Here is a 25999-nt window from a genome sequence, read left to right on the forward strand (position 1 = left end):
TCATTGGTCAGCCGCCGCGAGGGAGCCGCGCTGATTGGGCGGCGGGGCTGCAGGAGACCGCAGGGGGCGGGGCCAGCGCCCGGGCGCGCGCTCCCATTGGTGAAGCCGCCGCGGTGGCCAAAGAAGCGGGAGCGTGAGCCCGTTCAAATGCAGCGCTGCCGGAGCGGGGCCAGTTCCTCCCCGAGTGTGTCCCGGGGCAGAGCCCGCGCCAGGGTGCCCTCTCCCAATAGGAAACAATGGCAGGGTGTCCTCTGCCACCGGAAGCCCATGGCAGGGTGCTCTCTCCCCTCAGGAGCCCATGGCAGGGTGCTCTCTCCCCCTGGAGCTCATGGCACGGTGCTCTCTCCCCTCAGGAGCCCATGGCAGGGTGCTCTCTCCCCCTGGAGCTCATGGCAGGGTGCTCTCTCCCCTCAGGAGCCCATGGCAGGGTGCTCTCTCCCCTCAGGAGCCCATGGCAGGGTGCTCTCTCCCCTCAGGAGCCCATGGCAGGGTGCTCTCTCCCCTCAGGAGCCCATGGCAGGGTGCTCTCTCCCCCTGGAGCTCATGGCAGGGTGCTCTCTCCCCTCAGGAGCTCATGGCAGGGTGCCCTCTCCCCTCAGAAGCTCATGGCAGGGTGCTCTCTGCCCCTCAGAGGGGTGACACGACAGTCTTGGAGTGCAGAAACAAGTAGACGTGTATTGAAGGCTCAGTCTCTGCAGGGAAGCAGAGTGGTGGCATGCTGTGACTTGTAGGACGAAGGCCCGCTGCGTTCCCTTGCTTTCCAAGGCACACGGCTGCTTTTGGTCCCCTGAGCCGGTTTCATGCAGTTAACTTCCCTGGTTTCTGTTTTTCTCCAGCTCAGCCAGTGAGTCCACAATCTCTGCAAAACACACGGATGGCGTTAACCAAAACAGAATATTTGTTGCAGGCTCTTTCTCATTTCCCTGATGAGGAGATAGCTTTCCCTCACTGATAACAATCGGGACATGAAGTCTCTCTCTCCTCCGGTCAGCGTGACTGGGCAGATGTTAGTTGGGAATGCCCGGAGCAGGTGACCCCAGCCCAAAGAGAAGAGGGATGCCTAGAAACAGCTGTGAGAAGACATCCTTCCAGCCCAGCACCTCACAGGCACGGCTGCGTGTTGGATTACAGTAATAAAGGCATGCCGTATCCTCAGTGTGGCTCTGCCAACATCTCTGATGACTTTTTGTTGCCTCACTTCATCTGAGGCAGTTCCCTGCAGCAGGGTCTGCTGGGGGAGCTGCTGTGGGGAGAGGGAGGCGCAGAGATCAGAGAATCGTTTGAGTTCGAAGGGACCTTAAAGATCACCTAATTCCAACCCCTCTGCCACGGGCAGGGACACCTCCCACTGGCTCAGGCTGCCCACGGCCCATCCAACCTGGCCTTGAACCCCTGCAGGGATGGGGCAGCCACAGCTCCCCTGAGCAGCCCGGGCCGGGGCCTCACCACACTCATTGAGAAGAAATTCCCCCTAATGTCTAGCTCTGCCCCTCTCCAGTTTATACCCATTGCCCCTCGTCCTGTCACTATATGCCTTTACAGAAAGCCCCTCCCCAGCTTTCTAGGAGCCCCCTTCATGGCACACAACAGGAGCTGTGTGGGTTCTTAAGCAGTCTCCGTGTCTCCTGTATGTAAACCACCTCCAGAGGACAGGGCAAGTGAGTTTGGAGGAAGATTCCTCCTTTTGAAGACACGAGCTGAGGGAAGGGTACAATCTCTGTGCCTTCACTGGAAAGATTCCTCCATCTTTTCCTGTTGGTTTTGTTAAATTTTCTGATGAAGACCAGTTATTTGTCTGACTAGATCGAGACTTGTTTTAAAGACGGTGAAATCTTCCCTGCCGGAGGGCAATTCTCAATATTCAATTTATTTCTCACAGCCCAAGGCAGGAAATACTCCTGCACTGCACCCTAGACGTTCCTCCAGCTCACAGAATCTGTGGGACCTGACTGGGGATTAATCCACACATCTTGACTCCCAGTTCAGGGCTTGTGGAGAGCAAAATCTTACTCTTATGTGGTGCCAGATAAACAGCCTGGTGATTAGTGTCAAGGTGTGGATAAACATTAACTGTAGGAAACCCCTAACTAGGAGAAAGAGAAGTCTACCCCAGGACTTGTTAGCGTAAGAACGTAGGTCCAGCAGTGATCCCAAAACACAAAGCCAGAAAAATTAATACGGAAAATAACGAACAAGCTGCCCCCTGCAACAGATGCTTGAGGGATACGAGTGGCCTGAGGAGCAGGACACTTACCCTCGGCAGAAGGGCGTTGAGAAGGGTCACAGGCTCGGCACTGGTCAATGACCTCCCGCAGATCTGCAGGACAATCTTCCCCAACAGGATCCTGGTGATGGTGCCTGCAGACCTTCTCTGTGATCTCCTGGGGTGTGCAGCCTAGAAAATACCCATGCAGAAGCATCAGGACAGGGCTCTGCTGCCACAGGAGGGTGCTGGGGAGGAAACATGGTCCAAAGCCATGCCAAGAGCCCTCCTGCAGCCTATGGTATGGAGAAGCCAGCAGAGAAACCACTCTGTGCCTCCAGACTGTGTCTGCAATGGACTCCCCCACGCTTGGCATGACTCCGTTGGGCTCCAGTGGAGCAAGGAGATGATTTTATGCTTCAATACACAAGAACATTAAATAGAGACAAAAATTACTAGAATGCTTGTGGTTTAAGCATGTGTCTGGAACACTTTACTGTCCCAGGAGAAGCCATGAAGCTGTTGTGCAGAGCCAGGCACACCAGGCACTGCCAGTGGGACCCGCACACTGCAGGATGCTCTGGGAAGGAAGGAGCAGGGAGCATCCAACGCCAGCCAGCAGCCGCTCCAGGCTCTGTGGCTTTGACGTGGGGGATGTGATAATTCTGTCTCACCTTCAAATGGGATTTTGGAAGTCGCAATCTCCCACAGCACGACTCCGAAGCTGGAAGGAGAGAAGGAAGAGTTTTAGCATCAATCCTACCCCCTTCTATCCCTTCCTAACAGAGGGGACTGTCGGGTTGTGCAAACTGCAAACGGCTGCTTAGGTGTGCGATTAAACCTGGCCTTCTCCCTTAGCTCAGCAGCCGCTCTGCCAGACACCTGCCAGCTTGGGAACATCTCTCCCGGGAGGGACAGACACACCTGTATATTTCACAGGGTCTCTTGTAGGGGTCATTGTTGTCTTTCAGGTTCTCAGGTGCAACATAAGCCAACATAGAGACTTGCTTCCAGTTCTTCTTGACTCTCCTCTTGATGGATGACTCTGTTTCACACAGCTCAAATCCCGACAGCTGATTGAGAGAATGAGAGAGAGAGTGAGGGAGAAGTCTAGAAATGCAGAAGCCTGTGGCGTGGCTGAGGACTGCCCCGAGCTGGAGAAAAGAGAGCAAGGTGCTCTGAGCAGCAAAGGCTGGCAGGCAGCCACGTGTGCTGCCCAGCGTGGGGCTCTTTCTGCCAGCGAAACAATAGGTAGAGGAAAGTGAATTGCCCTCATTTCAGCTCATCCCAGAGCACATGGCTCAGAAATGCTCACTTAGGTGATGATAGAGGTAATGAGGAACCAAGATGTTAGGGCTCTAAGGTGACAGGGGAGATGACTCTCCTTGAAGTGTTGTTCTGGACCATCATAATTCCATTTGGTGTTAGCAAGGGAAGACATCCACCAAAACACGCAACGCCCCCCCAAAGCATCGCCAAGTGTGGTCTTTACCTTCACGCAGTAATCCCCAGCCACCAGGAACTTGCTACTGCAGATGCAGCCGTGAAGCCGGGACTTCTCCCCCGTCTGGTGCAACCTGCAGCCAGACAGAACCAACAGCAACATAAGCTGGTGATGGACCCATCCCCACCCCAGGGCTCCCTCCTGCTGTGTAAGGGATGGACTGACAGGCATGCAGAGAAGCCAGCAGCTCTCTACTTGTCTTCACAGACCAACTCTGCCAAGCCAACCTTTCCAGCAGCTGCTGGAAGAGCAGCTGTGGGCAAAGTAACAAACCTCATGGAGGAGCAGGATCTCTAAGGACAACTCGCCTTGCTGTACCGTGCTCCTGAAGCTGCCCTATGGGAGTGGGGAAGGGGGGTTCTCCCTTCCAGGCTTGAAACCAGATGTAGGGGCCAGTGACCAGGGGAGATGGGCACTACTGGTCTAAACTTGTTGCTTACCTCTTCACCAACCTCCCACCCCACTGTCCCAAGGTGGTGGATACAGTGCCCAACAGGACACCACTGCTTACTGAGAGATACTTGGAAGGTGAGCTGAGTTTGTGGATTGCCAGATGGACTTACTGATTTAGGCAGGAGCTCACCTGTAAAGGCCTCTGGCAGCTCCCAGGGCCATCCGAATGCGGATCTCCCAGGACAGATGCCGTTGCTTGGTGAGCACATCCCGCAGCGTCCCATGCTTGCAGTACTCCATGACTATGGAGAAGCAGGGGCTCCCATCTGCAAGGCAAAACCTTGAGCATCCCTCCTCCTGCCACCTCTTGGGAGAGGACCATGACAACCTGTCTGCCACCGGCTAGCAGCGGGGACAGGCTAGGGGATGGAAGGGGTGACAATGGGGCACCCCTACCTTTCTCCTCAATGCAGATCCCGTACATGCGTAGGATGTTTGGAGACTCGAACTTCTTCAGGGTCTGAATCTCCTTCTCAAAGATGTCTCTCACCTTCCTGCAGAAAGGTACAGTCTGGTGAGGTCCACAGAGCAAGGCATGACGTGGCACCGTACCACCCTCCCCTCCTGGCTGCCCCGTGTCGCTCCTGCCCAGGACAACTCACGCTGGGTCTGTGGTCAGCGGTCTCTTGAAGGTTTTGATGGCAACAGGGTATTTGAGGTACTCGCCCTCGTAGAGGTCATAGCTCTCGGTGTCCTGCAGGTGTCTGTAGAAGGTGAGCTGGTCCCGATCAATCTCAGTGATGTCTTCTCTTTTACCAACATTGACCTTCTTCAAGCCTGCTCCCGACATGGGCCAGGAGGGAACGAGGGACACATTAGGCAGAGCTCAGTGGGGAAAAGACACAGTGCACAGGGTGCCTAGAGGTGCAACACTGACTCACAGTCCATCACACGCATGATTTTGTTCATCTCACTTTGCATCCAGTCTACCTTGCTCTCCATACATTGCCTGTTGATGTAGATCTCCTGAGGCATGGCTTCAGGCTCCTCAGTACCTGAGAAGAGAAATGTGCAGATGTAGGGCCGCTGGATGAATGTGCAGGGCTGATGTGGTTAGCTTTGCTTGTGCTTTATGTGTGTCTTTGGCTCTCCTTGGTGATGGCCATCAAGGCAAATCCGGGCAGTAGCTAAGGAGAGGTGCCAACCGCTGGTTTCTGGGGAAGAGTGTTTTCTAAATGCACACTTACTTGAGATCACCTGGTCCAAGAAAGCCCTGTCATCTTTCCAGTCCTCAGCATCCTGCCTGCGACAGGTCTTTTCATGGAAAGCCTCAAGGAAAACCTGCTTCTGCTCTGCCTGCAGCACGAGCGACAGCCCCTGGGCAACGTCCTCCAGGCTCTCGTTCACCCAGACAAACTCCTCGCTGGTGCTGTGGGCTCTCAGGAGCTTCTGGATCCAGCTAGTCTGGCTGTATTTCGTCACCAGTTTCTGGGCTTCCCACAGCGCCTGGAGCAGCTTCTTCAACAGTTCCTCTTCGTGGTGGGAGATGTGCTTTGACGGCTGAGCCTGGAGGATCCTCACGGGCTCCAGCAGGATCTGGATGCGCTCTACTAGGCGCTGGCACTGATGCTTACAACACTTCACCTGCTCAAATTGAGTGTGGATGGCCTGGGCCACAGAGAAGACCGTCTCCACGATGTCCATGCTTGCAGCGAAGAGCTTCGCCAGCAGGGACGTGGGCCGGTGGTGTCTGGAGGAGGTGAGCCTCGGGCAGCGATCAGAGATCAGTCAGATGCCTCCGTTCCACGCCTTCCACCCTAAGAAACAGCCTTAACATAGCACATCCCCTGCAGGTCTCCTTTAGCCCCTTTTATCCCCCTAAGCTCCTCTGCTCTCTCTGATTTCCCCGCACCGCACCCGCTCGTACAGACTAAAGTGGGCACTCGCAGGGACATCAGAAGCCGCAGTGTTGGCACATCTTGCTGTGCATTAGCAAGAGATGTTTTGGCTTGATTTATGTAAATTAATTTGTAGTTAGCCATGCCCCAAGAGCTTACACACAGGTGAGCAGGTCAGCGATGGTCCAAGGAGCATCTCTCAGGCACTATTCCCCAGCACTGGCCCTGCACCCCTCCGAGGTCCTGTCTGCAGAGCCTGTGTCTTTGCACCATAAAGGTCCATTTTCATAGAATCATAGAATAGTTTGGTTTGGAAGGGACCTTAAAGATCATCCAGTTCCAATCCCCCTGCCACGGGGGCAGGGACACCTCCCACTGGCTCAGGCTGCCCAAGGCCCATCCAACCTGGCCTGGAACCCCTCCAGGGATAGAGCACCCACAACTTCCCTGGGCAACCTGTTCCACTGCCTCACCAGTCTCATGGTGAAGAAATTCTTCCTTATTTTCATTTCTAGCTGGTGTCTCTCTCTGTTATCACCCATCTAATAAGAGCTTCCACCCCCTCACAGCCCTGGCATCCCCAACTTCTCCATATTTTGTCCTGTAGCCCTATATTGCCCGCTTAATATCTTTCTCAGCGCCCCTGCAGGGGTGGTCCCTGCTCCCCAGCAGAAAGCTGCCCCGGTTGCGGGGCAATGAGCAGCAGCCCCCTGTGCCGTTGATGCAGCCGGCACTGACAGAGGGCTGCTGAGCTATGCCAGCTGGAAAGGAGGCAGAAACGCACCCAGAAACAAGCTGCAGCCACTCTCCCTTCCTCTTCAGGTTCTCTCCAGCATGTCTCCCAGGAAAGAAGCTCGTTTCCTCCCCAAGAGAAATCAGCTTGGTCTCCCTTGTCCCGCTCCGCTCGCAGCTGGCTCGGCTGCCCCTACAGACTGGGAGGCATGGCAGGGGCAGCGTGGATTTATAGGGTGCTTTCCCCAGCTCTGCTCATGCCAGAAGCGGAAAGGGCATTGTGCAACCTGCTGTGGCTTCCCACGCTGCCCCCAGTTCCGTTCCCGGAAAGTTGCTTGGGGTGGCAGAGAAAGGGGCCAGGCAGGCTGCATATACCCTCTGTGCTGGGATTTCCTAGGCGGAAGAAGGAAATTCCTGTGGAAAGCACAGTAGGAATCATAGAATCCCTGGGTTGGAAAAGACCTTTGAGATCATCAAGACCAACAGTACCTGCGCACCACTAAATCATATCCCTAAGCACCTCATCTACCCGTCTTTTAAACACCTCCAGGGTCTGGGACTCCACCACTGGCCTTGGCAGCCTCTGCCAGTGCCCGAGAACCCTTTTAGTGAAGAAGTTTTTCCTGATGTCCAGTCTGAACCTTCCTTGATCCAGCTTGAGGCCATTCCCTCTCATCTTATCACCTGTGAGAAGAGACCAACACCCACCTCTCTACAACCTCCTTTCAGGTGGGGTTGTTTAGCCTGGAGACCAGCCTCCTCCTTCTCCAGGCTAAACAACCCCAGTCCCCTCACCTGCTCCTCCTAAGACTTGTTCTCCAGCCCCTTCCCCAGATTTGTTCCTCTTCTCTGGACAAGCTCCAGGACCTCAATGTCTCCCTTGTAGTGAGGGGCCCAAACTGAACACCGAGTTCAAGGAGGAATTGGCCGGGGGCTGTGCCACCTCATACTGACATCTGCTGCTGTTTTGAGCATCCCATCCCCTTCTGCTGTGCCACCAGCCACAGCAAGGCTTGTCCAGGGCACTCTCCAACCTCAGCGTCAGCTCAGGGCTGAGCAGCAGGACCCTCCAGAGTACCTCCACCCCGCACGAGGCATGCTGAACCCTTGCAACCTTCTGCTCCCCTCCCCACCTCTGCAACCCTCTGCTGGAAATGCTGCTCGACGTCTGCTAGGAGGGCAGGAAGCTTTGCAAGCGGCTTCGTCAGAGGCCAGGCTGATTTTGGGAACTGCGGGACAGCACGTGACGCCATTGCCCAACTTCGGAGAAGCCGACAGCTGTAGCCTGGGGTCACACAAGTTTGCTGTGGTTAGAATCATAGATAGAATAGTGGCATCATTTATGTCAGAAAAAACTTCTAAGATCATCAAGTCCATCAACTGTGTCTGCTAAACCATGTCTTGAAGTGCCATGTGTGCATGTTTTTTGAACACCACCAGGGATGGAGGCTCCACCACTTCCCTGAGCAGCCGGTTCCAGTGCTTTACTACTCTTTTACTAAAGAGATTTTTCCTAATATCCAATCTAAACCTCCCCTGGCACAACTTGAGGTCATTTCCTCTCATGCTATCACTTCTTACTTGGTTAAAGAGACCAACACCCATCTCACTACAACCTCCTTTCAGGCTGTTGTAGAGATCCAGGAGGTCTCCCCTGGGCTTCCTCTTCTCCAGGCTGAGCAGTCCCAGGTCCCTCAGCCGCTTCCCAGAGCCCCTGTGCTGCAGACCCTTCCCCAGCTCCATTCCCTTCTCTGGACACGCTCCAGCCCCTCAATGACCTTATTATAGTGAGGGCCCAGAACTGAACCCAGGATTTGAAGTTCGGCTTCACCAGTGCAGAGCACAGGCGGACGATCCCGTCCCTACTCCTGCTGGCCACCCCATGGCCGATCTAAGCCATGATGTTATTGGTCTTCTTGGCCACCTGGGTCACTGCTGGCTCATGTTCAGATGCTGTCGACCACCACCCCCAGTTCCTTTTCGCCAGGCAGCTTTCCAGCCCCTCTTCCCAAGCCCGGAGCACTGCACGGGGTTGGGACCCAAGTGCAGGACCCAGCACTGAGTCTTGCTGAACCCCATCCTGTTGGCCTCAGCCCACAGATCCACCCCGTCCAGGTCCCTCTGCAGAGCTTTCCTACCCTCAAGTAGATCAACACTCCCACCCAGCTTTGTGTCGTCTGCAAACTGACAGGGATAACTTGATCCCCTTGTCCAGATCATGGATAAAGATATCAAACAGAACTGGTGACATCCCAGAGCCCTGGGAACGCCACTTGTGACCCACTGCCAACAGGATTTAGCTGTGCTCACCACAACATTCTGGGTTGGCCACCCAGTTTTTCACCCAGCGATAAGAACACCTGTCCAAGCCACGAGCAACCAGTTTCCCCAGGAGAACGCTGTGGGAAATGGTCAAAGGCTTTACTGAAGTCCAAGTAGATAACATCCACAGCCTTTCCCTCCACTAGGTGGGTCAGCTGGTCATGGGAGGAGCTCAGGTTGATCAAGCAGGACCTACTTTCACGAACCCATGCTGGCTGGTTCCCTCCTACAACAAGATTCTTCCTCACCACCATGGTCAACAGCATGGCTTTCATCAGCGAGTGGAGCAGAGAAAAGCAAGCGCAAGGTCCCGTGGCACCAAGGGCGATTGGCACCTGGGGAGGGATGCACGGAGACGGGAGAACATGGGAGCAGCCCCAAGGGGCATGTTTGCCAGAACCTTTTTAAAAGGCTTTATTTTCAAAATATACAGTTTATTTACAATTGTAGTGTCTACAGTTTTACATGTAACTTTATTCCAAACCTTTAAATATCCGCAGTAAACATTAGAAAAAAAAATAATCACAGGATCAGCAAAAAAAGGTATCTCGTAGTAATTCCTTTCATTGGAGTTTGAGTTTCAAGTAGCCAATGTTTACAAAAAAATGTGAATTTGATAAATCTGGCACCGGTTAGAAAAAGGCAAAACCCAGACCTGGAGGATCCCCACCCCAAGGACCGTAGGCCAAGGAAACCCTGTGCCGGCATCACGCCGAGAGAAGGATCGGGGATATGTAAGCCCCTGGGCAAGAGTTAGGTGATGGGGTTAACGGCAGCGTGCCGGATGCCCCGGGGAGGGGACACCCCAGGAGGGCTCCAGTGAGGTGCCAGGGCGAGGAGGGATGACAGCGTCAGGCACTTCATCTCTTGGGCAGCAGACCTGCCCATGCATCCATGACCTGGAGCAGGAGGGCGGCGAGGAAGGGGCAGGAGCCCTCCAGGGAGCCCCACAACCTCCTTCTCCTCTCTTTCCCTGCGTCCTCATCCCCCTGCCCCCCTTGGTAGCGCCACAGCCGGACCACAGAGCATCACAGACGTGTTCCAGTGTGGCGCCACCACCTTGGGAAGGGGGCAGGGGCCAGCCAGCCTTGCAGAGGGCTGGGGAGGGATGCCAGCCCCTGCCTGGGAGGGAGGGAGCCGGCAGCCGGGTGCAGTGTAGGGGCCGTCAGTCCTCCTTCTCAAAGGTCTCCTCTGGGATGAGCGTCCTGAAGGGGCGATCCCAGAAGCGGGTGCTGATGCCAAAGCCTGTGGGCAGGGAAGAGAGCACTCAGCCTGCAGTGCCATCACTGGGATGCCACCAGGGACAAGGCACAGCTCGATCGACGCCAACTGAGCCAGCACCACTGCTGCCGAGACTGGCAGAGCTGGAAGCAGTCGGCACGAAGGGCACGTGGCCTGGATGGGGCGTCACCCGCCTGAGTGCAAAGGTGATGATGCCTGACAGTGATGCTGGGGCCAGGAGGTTCCTCTGGAGAGACTGGCAAGGGAGGAGCAACTGTTTTGGAGCGCAAAGCAAGGCAAGAGCAAGGAGGAAGAGCAGAGGGAGCAGAAGGAGCTGGCTGGGCCATGCCACCAGCCCAGAGATGATAGCTTATCTGGATAGGGTGTTTTCTCCTAGGAAACTGGGCAAAGGGCAGGTTGAGCAAGCGCTGGGCTGGGGAAGCCCAGGGCCTCACCCTGTGCCTGCCAATACCTCCTGTCAGGTGGAGATGCTGCCCGAAGTGGGGACAGGCACCCACATCCTGGCACTGCAAAGCTCTGCCTCAATCCTGACATCTCTAGTGCCCACCGGCGAGACAGGCTGCCCCACTGCACCTGGCCTGGCAGCTGCCGTCCTTCCTGTGCTGCTCTGGCTCCCCAGCCCTCAACTGGGGGCTGAGAAATGCACCCCATGGGGCTGCAGGACCTCATCCACTCCTTCCCCAGCACTGCAGCCCATTCTTTTCCCACCCCAAATCTCAAACGCCAAGGATTTCAGAGCACCAGCTGCAAGAGTGCAAGCAGGCTGGGCTTTGACAGCCCTCTTTCTTGCCAGCGTGCGCAGGAAAGGCAGCGCTACCTGATTTTTGGTGTTCAAAGTGGTGCTTGACGTGATAAGCCTTCAGCCCGTACAGGTAGGTGCCTTTCTTCGGTGAGCCGTAGTGGAGGTAATAGTGCATCATGTCGTAGATGACGTAGCCGCAGAGCCCCCCAACAAACACCGAGAGCCCCAGCACCTCGGGCAGCAGGAGCTGCAGGACGCCGTAGAAGAAGCCAATCACCAGTGAGGCCGGCACGGGAGGGAAGACCAGGCGGGAGCTGTCGAAGGGAGACTGGAAGGGGAAAAGGATGGTGGGACAGAGATCTTCTAGCTCACCCCGCAGGCTGCAGCGCACCCTGGCCAAACATAGCGGGTGCTCGTCTGGGAAAAGCCAATACCATAGCAGCTCTCCCCAAAAGATGTACCCTGCGGAGAGAGCAGCCCCTCGCCCACCCTGAGGTGGCTGGGCTGGTGGTGGCTTTGGCTGGCAGAGCCCTGAGCTCCAGGGGGACATTTCCTACAGAGAAGCTAGAGGGAGCCCATGGCTTTTTTGGGCTTTCCCCTTGCCCAGCTGGAGCTTGTAGGTTTAACTCCAGCTCCTTCGAGCCAGTCTTACAGCTCTCACCCGTGTTAGGTAAGGGCCCTGCTTGGGGCAAAGATGCCACGAGTCACGTCGATGCCGCACAAACAGGCTCTGCCTGAGCAAAGGCCAGCGTTCCCACGGGCTGGCGGGCACCGGCAGAGGCGTCAGCCGCGACTCACCTTGTGATGCTGCCCATGCAGCAAGAAATGCAGGGTGATGAGATAGTAGTTACTAGCAGGTGGCTTCATGTGGAAGACAAAGCGATGGATGAGGTACTCTAGCAGGGACCACAGGAACATCCCCAGGAGGAAGATGAAGGGGAAGTAGTATTTGTGGACAGGGATGGAGTACTCTACACAACGAGACATGCAGTGGTCAGCAGCGCAGGCAACGTGCGGGTGCTCTTATCCATCACTGTCCAGGTGAAGCTCGGCTCTCCCTCCCTCTCACCTCTCATTCTCCTCCTACCTCAGGCTTCCCCACGGAGCTACCTTCCCAAACACTGCTCCACACCACATTTTTCTTTCACTCCCATTGATTTACATTTCTCACAGAAACAGGCAGCTTCTCGCGCTACCATAAGGAACCAGTGAGAGGGGTCCCCTGCATCCCAGATCCCAATCAGGGCTTGGATGTGCACCTCAGGGACTGCTGCATCCTTTCAAAGCTGCTTCACCCACCAGAACAAAGTGGGAGGGACCTTATCTGCGCAGCCAGCACTTGCAACAGTTAAACGGCATTATTGGCATTGTTTTTTTTAATTTTTGGGAAGAAGAATGGGTTTGTTGGGTGTTTTCCCCCACAGAGCATTTTTTAGCCACCTCCTCCTTTCCAGGCCAGTTGCCAGCCCTGTGTCCTCACTAGAAGAATTCAGATTCTCCCCCCAAACCTGGTCATTTTTTGGGAAAAAAAACCCAAACCGACCCCTTGGCAGCAAGGTGCCGAATGCTGCAAGGAGGAGGAGGGGTGCTGGTGCACTGGGTGCTCCACCCTGCAGCTGGGCACAGCTGGCACCGGGTGGCATCTTGCAAAAAAATAGGGAACCCAGCAAAAAAGAAAAAAAACCTAAAGCACAACAAAGAAGCCAGCCTGCCCCGGCCACGCTTGTTATTCCCGGGGGAGCAGACAGTGGGAGATTCAAGGGCAGGCGCTTTGGGAAAACAAGCCCCGCACTGTGCGGACGCTGGCAGCGCTGAGAGCCGGGTTTGTTTGCCCACCACGCCGGCATCCAGCCGTGGCCCGGGGTGGGCGTCAGCGGGAGGTGGCACGCACCACAGCACCGACGGGGTTTGGCTTTGGGGACGGAGGGACGGGAGCAAGCTGCGTCCTGGGCCGGGGGCTCTGTGCCTTCATCAATCTCCCTTGGGGACAAATTGTGTGTGGATGAGAGCAGCAGATGGAGGTGGACAAGCTCAGGCTTTAAAGCAGTGCAGGTGGCTTTGTGCAGGGACATGCTGGTGGCCACAGGGACAGCAGCTCATCTGCTGCTCTTGCATGCGGCTCGTGGTGAGCATGCATCGAAGGAGGGATGTGGAAAGGATGCAGAGGTCTCCCCCTGCCCATAGCTGTCCTGCCCATGGACCCAGAGGAGGGGCAGCGAGCCAAGCCCAGAGGCTTTGCTGCCACTCATACCTGTGGTGAAGGAGGAGAAGAGCCTGGTGTTGCCCTGGGCAAGGGAGGTATAGCTGACCCAGCTGAGATAGAGCACCACGGGAGTCCACACCATGAACACCACATACCTGCAGAGTAGAGGAGGTGTGAGAGGGAGTGTCCCATGGGGTAGCGAGCCATTCCCTCTCCCCATGGAGGCACCGGCTGGGGCATGGTGCAGACCTCTGGAGACTCACCATGCTGTCTTGGAGAGGGACTCAAGGATATCCGAGTGGAAGAGGCGGATGGGCCGATCTACGGGCTGGTGCACCCACTCGTCGTACTTCTCCCCAAGGTAGCCCACCTGCCATAGCAAGGGCTTCTGCCAGTCCACCAGGTCCTAGGGAGCAGATAGTGGTTGTACCCCCACGTCACCCCAGTACCAGGCACAAAGCTGGGCTACAGCTGTAGGATTTCGAGGTGTAAGCACCTTCCAGTGCCCCGTGAGCAGCTGCTTCTGGCTCCAAGCAGCCCTGAGCTCCCCACGAGCACCAATGCAGGGCAGACAAGCAGAGCCAGACACACATCAGCCCCTTTTACACACCAGCATTGGGCTGAGCTTGTCCCCAGGCGGCCGTACACCTGGCTGGCAGGTCAAGGTGAAGGTGGCTGTACCTGGACCTGGCTCGGCATCAGGTTCTGATAACAGAGACTCTTTCCCCCTCTCCAGGAGCTGTCAAGATTAGATAGGGAGCAGCAATCCTACCCCCTCGCTAGCCAGGCCAGTGAGCTGCTGATAGGACGTGGAGCCTGTCCCCATGGCATTGCCCTGGCCAACGGCTTTTCTCCTTGAGGAGAGGACGCGCAGGGTGGCCGCGGCTGTTGAGCACTCTGGCAGCAAGGAACGAAGCAGAAAAGGATGGGGAGTAGGGACGCAGGATAGGAACAGAAACTCCAGTCATGGCTCCAGGACACGGCTGCATTCAGAAGGCTGCAAGAGCACGAAGGGACCCATGCAGTCAAGCGTGTCTGCATGGGAGGAAAATAAAAGAGACCTAACCGGCAGCACCGCCTCTGCCGCCACTCAGCATCCCCAGAAGCGTCTTTTGCTAACCTGGCCAGATAAGGTGGTTTCTCCCTCCCACCCTTGCTCTGGGACAGAAACCATGCTCGCCCAGCTGAGCCCCAGGCCTGGCAGCTCTTCATCTTCATCTTCACCACCATCGTGTGGTGCCAACTCAGCAACCCAGCGCTGGGGGCTGTGCCAGTGGCCCTTCAGTAGGGGTGGCTCAGTTTGGGTGCTTCAGGGCAAGAAGGTGAGGTGGCCATGGGAATTTCTGGGGCTCTGCTGCAGACAGGGATGGATGTGATCACCCAGGAGGAGAAACAACTCCAGCCCACAGTGGGTGTGTGGGACGGGAATGGAGACACCCTCTTCTGGGGAAGGGTTAGAGCAAAAAGGTCACCTTGGGATGGCAGGTTCGCTTTTAAAGGCAGTGAGCAGCCAAATATTAAGATGGGTGGGTAAAAGGTGATTTCCTCCTCAAATAAACCTCAGCTTTTTGCAAGATAAAACCACGCTCACCAACAAGCCAGGGCCATGCAGATGGTGCTGCAAATGGCAGGATGTCTGAAGGCACCTTAGTGGTGAATCCCCACACCCACGGCATGGTTGGAGAGGAGCTAGCACAGCAGAGAGCACCTTGTGAGCACGGGGATTGCTCTGCCTGGGCCGGGGGATCCCTTTGTGCTCATTGTGGGTCCTCAGTCAAGAGGGAAAAATGAAAAAAATAAATAAAGCAAGAAAAAAAAATAAAGCAAGCAAGCAAGGTACAGCTTGGCAGCACGTCCTGCTCGAAGGGCACAGCTGCTGTCAGAGAAAGCCATCTCCGCCCACACCACTGCCACAGGAGCCACGCCTGGGCAATAAAGCACAAGTGATGCCATCTGCTCTGGGAGAAGAGGCAGAAGGAGCCACAATTGTCTCCCTCCTGCATTCCTCCCACTCCAGGTGTCAACAGAAAGCCAGTTGCTCCTGCAGGGGGAAGAGGAGATCCGGTCTTCCCCAGGAGCCCTCCAGCAAACACCATGCTGGAGAAGCCCCCGGCTCTTACCTTTTCCTCATCCACTGTTTTACAGGGGGGATCCACCCGTGATGGAGTCTGGGCTGTAGCATCTACCACCTTCTCATCCACCGGCTCAAGGAGGCTCTGAAAAGAGAAGGAAAACCCTGAGTGGAACACCAGTGTCTGCCACAGTTGGGGACAGCGGTGGCCGTGCCACCCAGAGGCACTGGCAGAGTGAGCACATGCCTGCCTGCTAAATAAATAAGGGGAAAAATCTGATGAATTTAAGTCAGTCAGTTCCTGCAGAGCAGGTTCCCGAGGGATGCGGCCGTTGGCGAGCTGTGCTGCCCTTTGAACCATGCACCGAGCGTTGCGTGCTCTGGTCTTGTTGGAAACCTCCCCTCAAGCCCAGTTTTCGGGCCACTCCACTGTGCTGCCAGGCCCTTGGGCAGCGGCTCCTGCTGCAAACAGGCAGTGCCATAGCACCGCTCACCTTCCTCGGGAGAGCGGCCTGGCGAGCGCCAGCCTGAGCCGACTCCACTGCCGACAAAGCCAAGAGCACCGTCGGGGTAGCCAATGCTGGCAACTGGACTCCCTCTTCCCCACTTTGTTGCCTTCCAGCGAAAGAGAGATTTTGGTCTCCGAGAAGCTGGGCTGCCGGAGCTGGGGAGTATGGCACGGCCAGTGCCATCACCCTGGCTCTGGGCATGGCGGGGAAATGCTGTAGGAGGGAGCTTGGCCTGGAGAAAAAGGCAAAGCGCCCTTTTGCCAGAGGGCACGCTGTGGCCCGGGGGACGCGCTGGTGCGGTGGCAGCAGGACGAAGCCCAGGCTGCGGTCCCACCGCCAGGGCTGGCCGAGAAACCTGCCTCATCCGATGCCTGGAAGCAAACACGCTGCCGGCTGCCAGCTCCGTGGCCTTGCCAGCTCCGGCGCTGGCCCTGCTGCCCCGGGGAGGTGCAATGTGCCGGGGCGAGCCCCAAGCCGGCCGTGCCCCCGGCGGCAGCGCTGGCAGCCTCACGGCTCCCTGGGCAGGACGTGCCAAACATGCCTTTTCTCCCGCTTTGTCACCTTGAGTTAGCCATTAACCCAGGCGCAGGGTACAGCGCGGCCCGACAGCCCCGGCACAGCCGTGCCCGCCGGGTTTCCCAGCTGTGCCACTCGCTATGACGAAGGGTGTTTTCCTGGCGGTCATGGCGTAAGAGCAGCTCCTCCATGGATGCTCTCCTCGCTGCTCCAGGAGTGATGCAATTCCCTTGGGAAACGCGAGGGCATCGCATCCCTCTTGGGAATAACTCCCCCCCCACCCCCGGCAAGCACAGGAGGAGCTGGGATGCCGGAGGACCATTGTCACCTCTCCGGGGCGGACAGGACTTTACTCTGGGTTGCGTTGGTGACACTAAGGCAGGGCCTGGGCGCTGTTTGCCGGCAGCGGGCACTCCTCGCCAGCCGGGCTCCCACCTCCTTCCCCAGGCCAGACAGACTCCAAGCCTCATTCCACTGGTCCCGAGGCAGCCCCTCGCCTCGGGAGAACAGCAGGAGATATTTCCAGCTAGGCAGGACTGGAGCAGGCATCAATTTTACCGCTGATGCTGTGTGCTGCCTCTCCTCCCTCTGTGAGGGCTCCACCAATACGTTCAGCTTTGGACACTCCATCCTCTAGTCAGACATCCTGGGACCCCAGGGGAAGTGGGATGCCTCAAAATCCGTCTGGGGTTGGTCAAGTTACAGCTCTGCCTCTATCTAATAGCTGCTTTGGAAGAAAAACTGTCTTTTTTTTTTTTTGAGACACGATTTCTCCATCACCAAGAAATAAGCTGGTGCTCTTCGCCTCACCACTTGCACCACAGGTGTCCCCACAGCCTGCCCAGCAGCAGGAAGGGTACTTAAGAAAGCTGAGCTGATGCAACGTCCTAGCACCTCTCCTCCTCCCTTTCCGAAATGTCCACATGCCTCCTGCCCCTGTGCCCACGGGTGCCTGAGCACTGCGCTGCACTTGGAGGCTTCTCCGCCCTCCCAGGTCTGAGGTAGAGGACAGGTGCCACCAGCGAGATGCCATCGCCCTGCATGCCATGGCAGCTCCTGCCCAGCCTCGCCTGAGTCACCTCCTCCTCCTCGTCCTCAGCTGGGGAGCAGCAGGAGAGTTCTCCTCTTGTTCACCCCAGGGTTGGAACCGAAAGGACTGTCAGCTGTGGTGCAACTGGGGTGCGACCCATGCCTGCGTGCCCAGGCTCGCTCCCCGAGCGGCGACACACTCCTGCCTGCCCAGAGCATGTGGCTGTCCTGCGGGGACCCAACGCCAGGGCTTCTACCCTTCCTCCTCAAAATAAAAGGTGGGTTTGAAGGAGGCCAAAGGGGTCTTCCCGAGCACCAGGTTCTGCTCACTGTCTGTGGGTGATGCTGATGCATCCAAGACATCCCCAGAAAAACAGGTCCTGCCAGGGAAGAAGTGCAAGAGGCCTGATGTAACCAAGGGAAAGTTAACACCTACAAAGTGCTGCCCTCCAGCACCGTCACCCCAGCAAGCCACAGCCCCAGCAAGGTGCCGGCTGTCCTGCCAGGAGGCAATGGGACCAGACTGCCAGGGCATGGCACAGCGCGGTGACTGAGTGACCCGGCATCCACCTCCGAGCATCCCGCTGCACTGTGCAGGTCAGGCAGGCCTGCAGACAGCTCGGTGCCAGTCCTGTGCGGGCAGAGAGCAGCAGCTATGCCACCCCAGTGCTGCCCCGCATCAGGACTCAGGGCATTAGAAGAAAACCCAAACCCAGTTGTGATGGGTGCAGGTCCAGGAGGGACGGTGCAGCGTGGGGTCCAGTGTGCTGGGAACCTCCCCCCGGCCCAAGCAGGGCAACACTGCCTGCAAGCAGCTGCTCTGCCAGCATCCCAGACCCAGTTTTTCCACCTGTGCCTGTTTTCCCAGTGAGTCAAACCCTGCATAAGCCCTGCCATGCCTCTGCGTCGCCCCAGAGCCTCCAGCACGTTCACCGACCTCCCACACATCTGGATTTGCTGATGTCTGCATGGGAGAAGCTGGCAGCGCAGGCTCAGGCACACAGCACGAGGACACCCCAAAAGCGCAGGGAGCCCAAGCGAGGCATCAGCTGCGGCAGCACGCGCCCAGCATCGCCACCCCACCAGCATGACGGTCCCCAGGCAGCGACTGGCAGAGTCCTGCGGGGCTGCGTCTCAGCCCATTAAACGTTGGGCGCAGCAGGACTGTTAAAAGGAGGTTGAAGGTAACTTGTCTTAATGACAATAATAAAAAAAACCCACTTCTTATTACAACACACGATTGCCTTTGTCAAAGCAAGCTCACGCTGGGATGGTGAGCCAGGGAAAGCCTGATGTGTGGCAATACGGGCGAGAGGAAGAGGAGGACACCAACCCAGAAAGGGACAAGGGATTTGCCATGACTCACGGCCACATCACACACCTCAAAAAGGCTGTGATGAAAGTCTCTCATTGTTTAAATTGGAGGGGTAATTAGATGATCCATTTTCCCTCTAGCAAGACTGTTAAAATCCAGTGTCTAGTTTGGATAATTATTGCTTCTTGCTTTGATGTCCCCTATATTTTCTGTTTGCATAGATAAAATTTTGGGGTTAATTTGTCTTTAGCCAGATGGGGCTGAGTGATGGGATCTGCAGCCAAAGGATGGAGCCAAGCTCCTAACAGCTGCAGGAAGGGGTGTGGACAGGTGCACCAGTGGAATGAAGGCTGGCTCTCATCTTCCTCTTCACCCCTCCTTTGCATTAACACATTTCCCTCCTTCCCCAAACCCTCGAAGTCCCTGTGTGGAAGCAGGTGGGATGCGGGATGCCTACGGGACTACAGGCTCCTGCGTTCCTCAGCGTGGGAACGGCACGACCCTGGGGCCTCCAGTGGCACGGAGAGGCACCAGCAAAGCCACGTGGGGCCAGAGCCGGACTGGTGGCTGTGCAGCACCTCCTTCAAAGAGCAGCCCAGCACAGCAGCTCACACACGAGGTGCGTGCCAGCCTCACCGTGCGGCAGGCAGCTTTTTTCCCTCCCCCCGTGTTACCGCCCGGGACGGTTTATCTAGTGCCAGGTAGTGTCTGATCTCTCTGCGTCCCAGCGTTATCATGCCGTGTATTTGCATTGGGACGGTGGCAACTGCCTTCAGCGTGGGTTGCAGTGCAAGAACTCGTTTGTCCGGTACCTCCTTTCTCCCCAACCCACTGGGCTTGTCACACCTGCAAGGAGGCGGCAGCAAGAGTGTCCCAACAGAGGAGGTGCCATTGCTGGGATTCAGGGAAGAGCAGGCATCGCACAGAGAGCGAACAAAGCCCTGCCTGTGCTGCTGCAGCCGATCGGGGCCAAGGCTGTGCCACGGGGAGGAGAACCAGTGAGCGCAAACAACCAGCCCAGAGGGACCGATCGGTCGCCGACCTTGCCGGGATGTCCGGAGGGGATAAGCAGCCACTGGGCTGGCAAAGGGGACTGGGCTGCTTGGGCATCCTGCCCATGGTGTGCCGGCGAGGGCCAGCCATTGGGTGCTACGCTGCCGACTGGAAGCTCAGCCGGTGGTGACGGGGGGCACTTTCCCTTCCGTCTGGGCTGGGCGCCAGGGCTGGTGCAGTGGGGATGGCACTGAGTCATGGACACCTTGTCCTGTGCCTGGACAGTTAGGGAGGCAGCAGGGCTCAGCCCAGCAGCGGCTGCTCCTCACCCGCAAGCCCTGGCGCCCAGTGCCCCACTCGAGTGCTGGCGGTGCCGGGAGAGGTGCCCTGCCCCATCGCTCACCCCATCGCCCACCCCATGCCACACGGCCGTGCTAAAAGCAACACCGAGCTGCACGTCCCCACCTTCCTGGGAGGAGGACACTGGGAGCCTCGAACGCCCCCTGCCCTCTACACTCCTCTTGCCCCAAATACCTTAGTCCCTCCACAGCCTGGACCCCGAGCGTCCCGTGCAGCTGAGACCCAACGCCCACCACGTCCATAGAGCTCAGCACTGGAACTGGGTGCCCCAGACACCATGCGCACCTCAGAGAGTCCGTGCCCTGCACACCCCGGACTCAACGCAGTCTCTGCTTGCCCTGTGTAGCTTGGACTGAGCAGTCGAGATCCAGGATGTCCTATAGACCCCACACAGCCCAGACTCGGGGTGTCCTACAGACCCTGTGCAGCTCAGACCCTGCACAGCCCAGACTCGGGGTGTCCTACAGACCCTGTACAGCTCAGACCCCGCACAGCCCAGACTCGGGGTGTCCTACAGACCCTGTACAGCTCAGACCCCGCAGAGCCCAGACTCGGGGTGTCTTATAGCCCTTTGTACAACTTGGGCCCCGGGCGCCCTGGACTTGGGGTGTTCTATAGACTCTACACTACTCAGATCCCGCACAGCCTAGAGCTGGGGCGCCCTACAGACCTCAGATGTCCCAGACTGGGGCACTCTATGGACTCCGTACGTCCCAGAGCCAGGGCATCCTATAGCGCCTGGGTGCCCCAGAGCCAGGGCACTCTGCAGACTCCGTACACCCCAGGACCAGGACACCCTATGGACACTGTACGTCCTGGACTTGGGGCTCCCTACAGACCCTGTACATCCTGGAGCCAGGGTGCCCCATAGAGCTTGGATGTCCTGGACACGGAACACCCTATGGACCCCGTACATCCTGGGCCCAGGACATCCTACAGACCCTGTATGTCCCAGAGCCACGAAACCTTACAGATGCAGTATGCCCCGGAGCCAGGGCACCCAACAGACTCTGGACATCCCAGAGCCAGGTCACCCCATGGACACCGTATGTCCTGGATCCGGACCACCCTATGGACCCCAGATGTCCCGCACCCAGGACCCCCTACAGACCCCGTACATTCTGGGGCCAGGACACCCTATGGATCCCATACATCCCAGATCTGGGCCATCCTACAGTCACCCTACATCCCCGAGCTGGGACCCCCTACGGACCCCTTATGTCCTGGAGCTGAGGCACCCTACAGATTCTGTACATCCCAGAGCCAGGGCATCTTGCAAACCCTGTAAGTCCCAGACCCAGGACCCCCTGCAGACCCCATCCATACTGCACCCCAGGTGCCCCACAAAACCAGGACACCCCGGACCTGGGCCATCCTACAGACCCCGCACATCCTGGACCCGGGACACCGTATAGCTGCTGTATGTCCTGGAGCCAGGCAATCCGACAGACCCCGTACATCCTGGAGCCAGGACCCCCTATAGACCCTTTACATCCCAGAGCCCAGGCGCCCTATGGACCCCGTGCATCCTGCACCCAGGACACCCCATAGACCCTGACATCCCGGGGCCAGGACACCCAATGGATGCTCTAAGTCCCACACCCAGGAGCCCTACGGACCCCGTACCCCCTGCAAACCCCAAACCTCCCGGAGCTAGGACACCACATGGATGCTGTATGTCCTGGAGCCAGGGCACCCTGCAGACCCCCCACATCCAGGAGATGCGACACCCTACAGGTCCTGGACGTCCTGCACCCAGGACCCCTTACGAACCCCGTACATCCCACACCCGGGAATCTCTATGGGCGCTGTATGTCTCGCACCCAGGAGCCCTACGGACCCCTCACATCCCGGAGCCGGGACACCCCGCAAAGCCCGTAAGTCCTGGAACCGGGACACACCCTAAGGATCCTGGACATCCCGCACCCAGGACCCCCTACGAACCCTGGACATCCGGGAGCAAGGGCACCCTATGGATGCTGTATATCCCGCACCCAGGACTCCCTATGGAACCCAGACATCCCGGGGCCAGGACCCTCAATAAATGCTGTATATCCCGCACCCAGGACCCCTATGGACCCTGAATGTCCAGGGGTCAGGACCCCCTACGGATGCTCTACATCCCCCACCCAGGACCCCCTACGGATGCTGTATATCCCCCACCCAGGACCCCCTATGGACGCTGTATATCCCCCACCCAGGACCCCCTATGGACGCTGTACTTCCCGGAGCCCGGGCGCCCTGCACAGTCTGTACTCCCTGGAGCCGGGACCCCCTACGGACGCGGCATGTCCCGCACCGACCCCGCACACCCCGGGGCCAGGATCCCCCATGGATGCTGCGAGTCCCGGAGCCAGGGCGCCCTGCAGGCTCCGCACGCCCCGCGGATGCCCCTCGGTACCTGCTCGGCGCCGGGCTCCAGCTCGCCCAGGTAGTACTGCTCGAGCCAGCGGCGGGCGTTGCGGGAGTGGCGGTGCGGGGGCCCGTCGAGCGCGGCGCTCACGTCGCAGCCCGCGCGCTGCCGCAGCAGCTGCTCCCCGCCCGGGTGCAGCCGCACGAAGCCGCTCAGGTCGTAGAGGCGGCGGCGGCAGCGAACCAGGCAGGCGCCCCCCGCGCAGCGCGCCCGCACCTCGGCGGCGCTGAAGGAGCGCGGCGGCACCGCCGCCATCCCGCCCGCTCTGAGGCACCTGCCGCCCGCCGCCGGCACGGCACCGCCGCCAGGGACCGCCCGCGGGGCGGGGACGGGGCGGGGGAACGGGGGGCAGAGAGGGAAAGGGGGAAAGGGGAATGGGGGGGCAGCCCGCGGGGCGGGGAAAGGGCGGGGGGAGCGGGGCGGGGGAAGGGAGAGAAGGGGGGGGGAAGAGGAGGGGGGAGAGGGGAAAAGGGGGGGTGAAGGGAGACGGGGGAGAGGGTGGAGAGTGTGGGTAAAGGGGGGTAAAAGGAGGGGGGAAGGGGGAGTGAAGGGGGAAGGGGAAGAAAAGGGGGGGTGAAGGGGCGTAAAGGGAGGGGATGGGAGTGAGGGCAAAGGGGGGTGTGAGAAAAGGGGAGAAAGGGAGAAGACGGAGGGGGAAAGGGGGAGAGGGAAGGGGAAAGGGGGGTGAAGGGGATGGGAGAGGGGAAAAGGGTCGGGGGGGCAAAGGAGGGGAGAGGAGAGGAAGAGGGGGTGATGGAGAGTGGGCGCAAAGGGAGGAGGGGGACAAAGGGGAAAGGGGAGGGGGAGGAAAGGGGGTGAGGAGGGGCAAAGGGGGGGTGATGGGGAAGGGGGCTGAGGGGGGAAAGAAGGGGTGGGGAACAAAGGGGGAGGCAAGGGAGGGTGGGGGACAAAGGGGGGCTGGGGGGAAGGGAGGACGATAGAAAGTGGGGGCAAAGAAGGGGTGAGGGGGGTAAAGGGGGAAAAAAGGAGCAAGAGGAGGGGAAAAGGGGGGCAAAGAGGGGCAAAGGGGAGGTGAGTGGGGGAAAAGGGGTGATGAGGAGTGGGGGAAAAGCAGGGGATAGGAGAGGGAAAGGGGGGGTGATGGGGAGTGAGGGCAAAGGAGGGGGATAGGGTGTGGAAGCAAAAGGGGTGGGGGGAGTGGGAAGGGGAAAGGGGGGAGAGGGGGAGTGCGGGTAAAGTGGGTGGGAGGGGAGGGGGAGGCAAAAGGGAAAGGGGGGATGAGGAGGGGCAAAGTGGGACTGGAGGGCAAATGGGGGTGATGGGGAGTGAAGGAGGAGTGGGGGCAAAGGGAGTGGGAGGGAGAGCAAAGATGGGGTGAGGGGGCAAAGGAGAGTGAGGAAGAGAAAAGGGGGTAATGGGGGTGAAGGAGCAGTGGGGCAAAGGGGGGTAGAGAAGGAGTGATGGGGAGTGCAGTCAAAGGGGGAGCGAAGGAGAGCAAAGGGAGGGGGAATACGGTGCAAAGAGGGGTGAGGGGGAGTGGGGGCAAATGGGAGGTGATGGCGAGTGGGGACAAAGGAGGTGTGAGGGGGGCAAAGAGGGAGAATGGGCACAAGCAGAGGATGGTGGGGATGAAGGAGATGAGGGGAAGTGGGGGCACCCATAGGCGGGTGATGGAGGAGTGTGGGCAAACAGAGGGTGATGGGGGGATGATGGGGCAAAGGGGGGGAACAGGTGCCAGCAGGGCGTGATGGGGACAAAAGGGCAAATGCGATGGGCAGTAGGGGCAGCGGGGGATTGAGAGGGGTGATGGCAGCAAAGGGGGGGGTGGTACGGGCACAAGCAGGGGAAAAGGGAGGGGTGATGGGGAGGGGGATTGGGAAGCGAAGCAGGACATGGTCACGCTCTGGGGTGACAATAGAGTGGTCTGGGCAACCCCACAGGGGTTATGGGGGGAACTGGGGTATGGATATCGAGGGAGGAGACGTGGGGGTGTGGAGGCATCTAGGGGGCAAGGAAATTGGGGGAGGATGGGGGCATCCTATGGGTATAAGGGGGTGTGGGGCACCCCAGGGGGTATCACCCTTCCCAGGGTGCCTTCCCCAAGCTCTACAGTGGCCAAGGCAGAGGGACCCCCAGTTCCTGCCTAGACCCCCCCTCGGAGAGCAAGAGTCCCTCTGGGACCACCCCACTCTGGCAGTTACTTGCCATGAAGCACTGAGTTCCCCCCACCTGGCTGTTTGCAGGTTTATTTCAATATCTAATTAATTAATTACATTTCCAGCCTGCAATTAGCCCAGCCAGGCGGCGCCACAGCTCGGGGGACCGGGGTCGAGCAGCCACAGCCCCCCAGCAGAATCACAGACAAATAAATCACAAAGAACAACAAGAAAAGTGTTTTGTCCCCATTTTGGGGGAGCCATGGGGAGTGGGGGTTGTGCGCTCTGGGGTGATACCCTTGGGCACCAAGGCTGGCCACGTGCTGGCAAATTCCAGCATCGCCGGGCTGCATCCAGTGATTAGGGCTCAGGAATGGGTTCCCCCCCGGCTTTGGGGCGCTGTGGGGTGCTGGCGGCTCAGCCAGGCGGGCGTTCAGCGAGGCCTTTAATCAAGACGGATGCCAATGCTGCTGTGGCAGCCGGCGTCGCCGCCACATCCCCACCCATCGCCCGCCGGCTTGGGGGGCCCGCGGTGAGCTCAGCCCCAGTGCAGCCCTCCGGCACGCAGGGCGGCTCCGCGGCATGGATTAAGGGGTTTTGGGTGAGCGTGGGGATGGAGGTGGATCTGGGCGAGCCGGGACGCTCAGCCGGCGGCTGCTGCACCTACATCCCAAACAGGGTGGGCACCCCAGACCTGAAGCGATGGCCACCACCCCACGGCGAGGGGCTGGGGGACGCCCAGCCGGGACCCCACCGGCCAGTCCACCCAGCAGCATTGGTTTGCGGCATCCTGCGCAGCCCAGCCCTGCTGCAGCATTCCGTGGTCGCAGCAGCAGTCCCCAGCACTTCCCAGTCTGTCCCAGCCTCTCCCTGCAGCCACAAGGATCAACGAAACTGGGGAAAAGGCATTTCCTTCCGTTCCCACCCACGCCCTGACTGGTGCTCGCAGGTGATAGAGGGCAGGCCAGGCACCACGGTGATGGCCCGGGAACAGGAGGGATGCACTGCACGCCCAGGTGTTGAGGTCCCCAGGTAACCTTGGGTGCTGCGAAGGGCCACACCACATGCTCCCAGCACCTGGCAGGGAAGGGTCCAGCCTTCGCCAACCCTGCATTTGCCAGCAGAGCACAGGGCACAAAGCTGCCAGGTGCACCAAAACCGTCCCCTCCCCGGCACCGTGCGGCTGCTGTCCCCAGGTCTGCTGCAGCAGGGCATAGGGACATAGAAGGGTTTGGGCTGGAAAGGACCTCAAAGCCCATCCAGTTCCAACACCCTGCCACGGGCAGGGACACCTCCCACTGGATCAGGGGCTCCAGCCCCATCCAACCTGGCCTGGAACCCCTCCAGGGATGGGGCAGCCACCGCTGCTCTGGGCACCCTGGGCCAGGGCCTCCCCCCTCCTCATCGTGAAGAATTTCTTCCTAATGTCTAAATCCA

The 25999-nt window shown here is 58.6% G+C and overlaps 2 protein-coding genes across 2 annotated transcripts; both read right to left on the reverse strand.

The window, feature by feature from the left end:
- Positions 1–662: 662 nt before the first annotated feature.
- MLKL (mixed lineage kinase domain like pseudokinase) lies at positions 663–6957 on the reverse strand. Its single transcript, XM_009569972.2, has 11 exons — positions 6783–6957; positions 5348–5917; positions 5042–5155; positions 4763–4937; positions 4557–4654; positions 4291–4426; positions 3696–3780; positions 3128–3276; positions 2878–2927; positions 2255–2395; positions 663–859 (listed from the first exon to the last, which is right to left on the reverse strand). The coding sequence occupies exons 2-11, from the start codon at positions 5802–5804 to the stop codon at positions 807–809; spliced, it is 1458 nt and encodes a 485-aa protein (XP_009568267.2). The 5' UTR covers positions 5805–5917; positions 6783–6957; the 3' UTR covers positions 663–806.
- A 2504-nt stretch (positions 6958–9461) lies between these two features.
- FA2H (fatty acid 2-hydroxylase) lies at positions 9462–22748 on the reverse strand. Its single transcript, XM_054079065.1, has 7 exons — positions 22434–22748; positions 15360–15455; positions 13503–13645; positions 13288–13394; positions 11835–12007; positions 11112–11364; positions 9462–10297 (listed from the first exon to the last, which is right to left on the reverse strand). The coding sequence occupies exons 1-7, from the start codon at positions 22698–22700 to the stop codon at positions 10218–10220; spliced, it is 1119 nt and encodes a 372-aa protein (XP_053935040.1). The 5' UTR covers positions 22701–22748; the 3' UTR covers positions 9462–10217.
- Positions 22749–25999: the final 3251 nt, after the last annotated feature.

Source organism: Cuculus canorus, chromosome 13, assembly GCF_017976375.1.
Source record: "Cuculus canorus isolate bCucCan1 chromosome 13, bCucCan1.pri, whole genome shotgun sequence".
Classification (NCBI taxonomy): domain Eukaryota; kingdom Metazoa; phylum Chordata; class Aves; order Cuculiformes; family Cuculidae; genus Cuculus; species Cuculus canorus.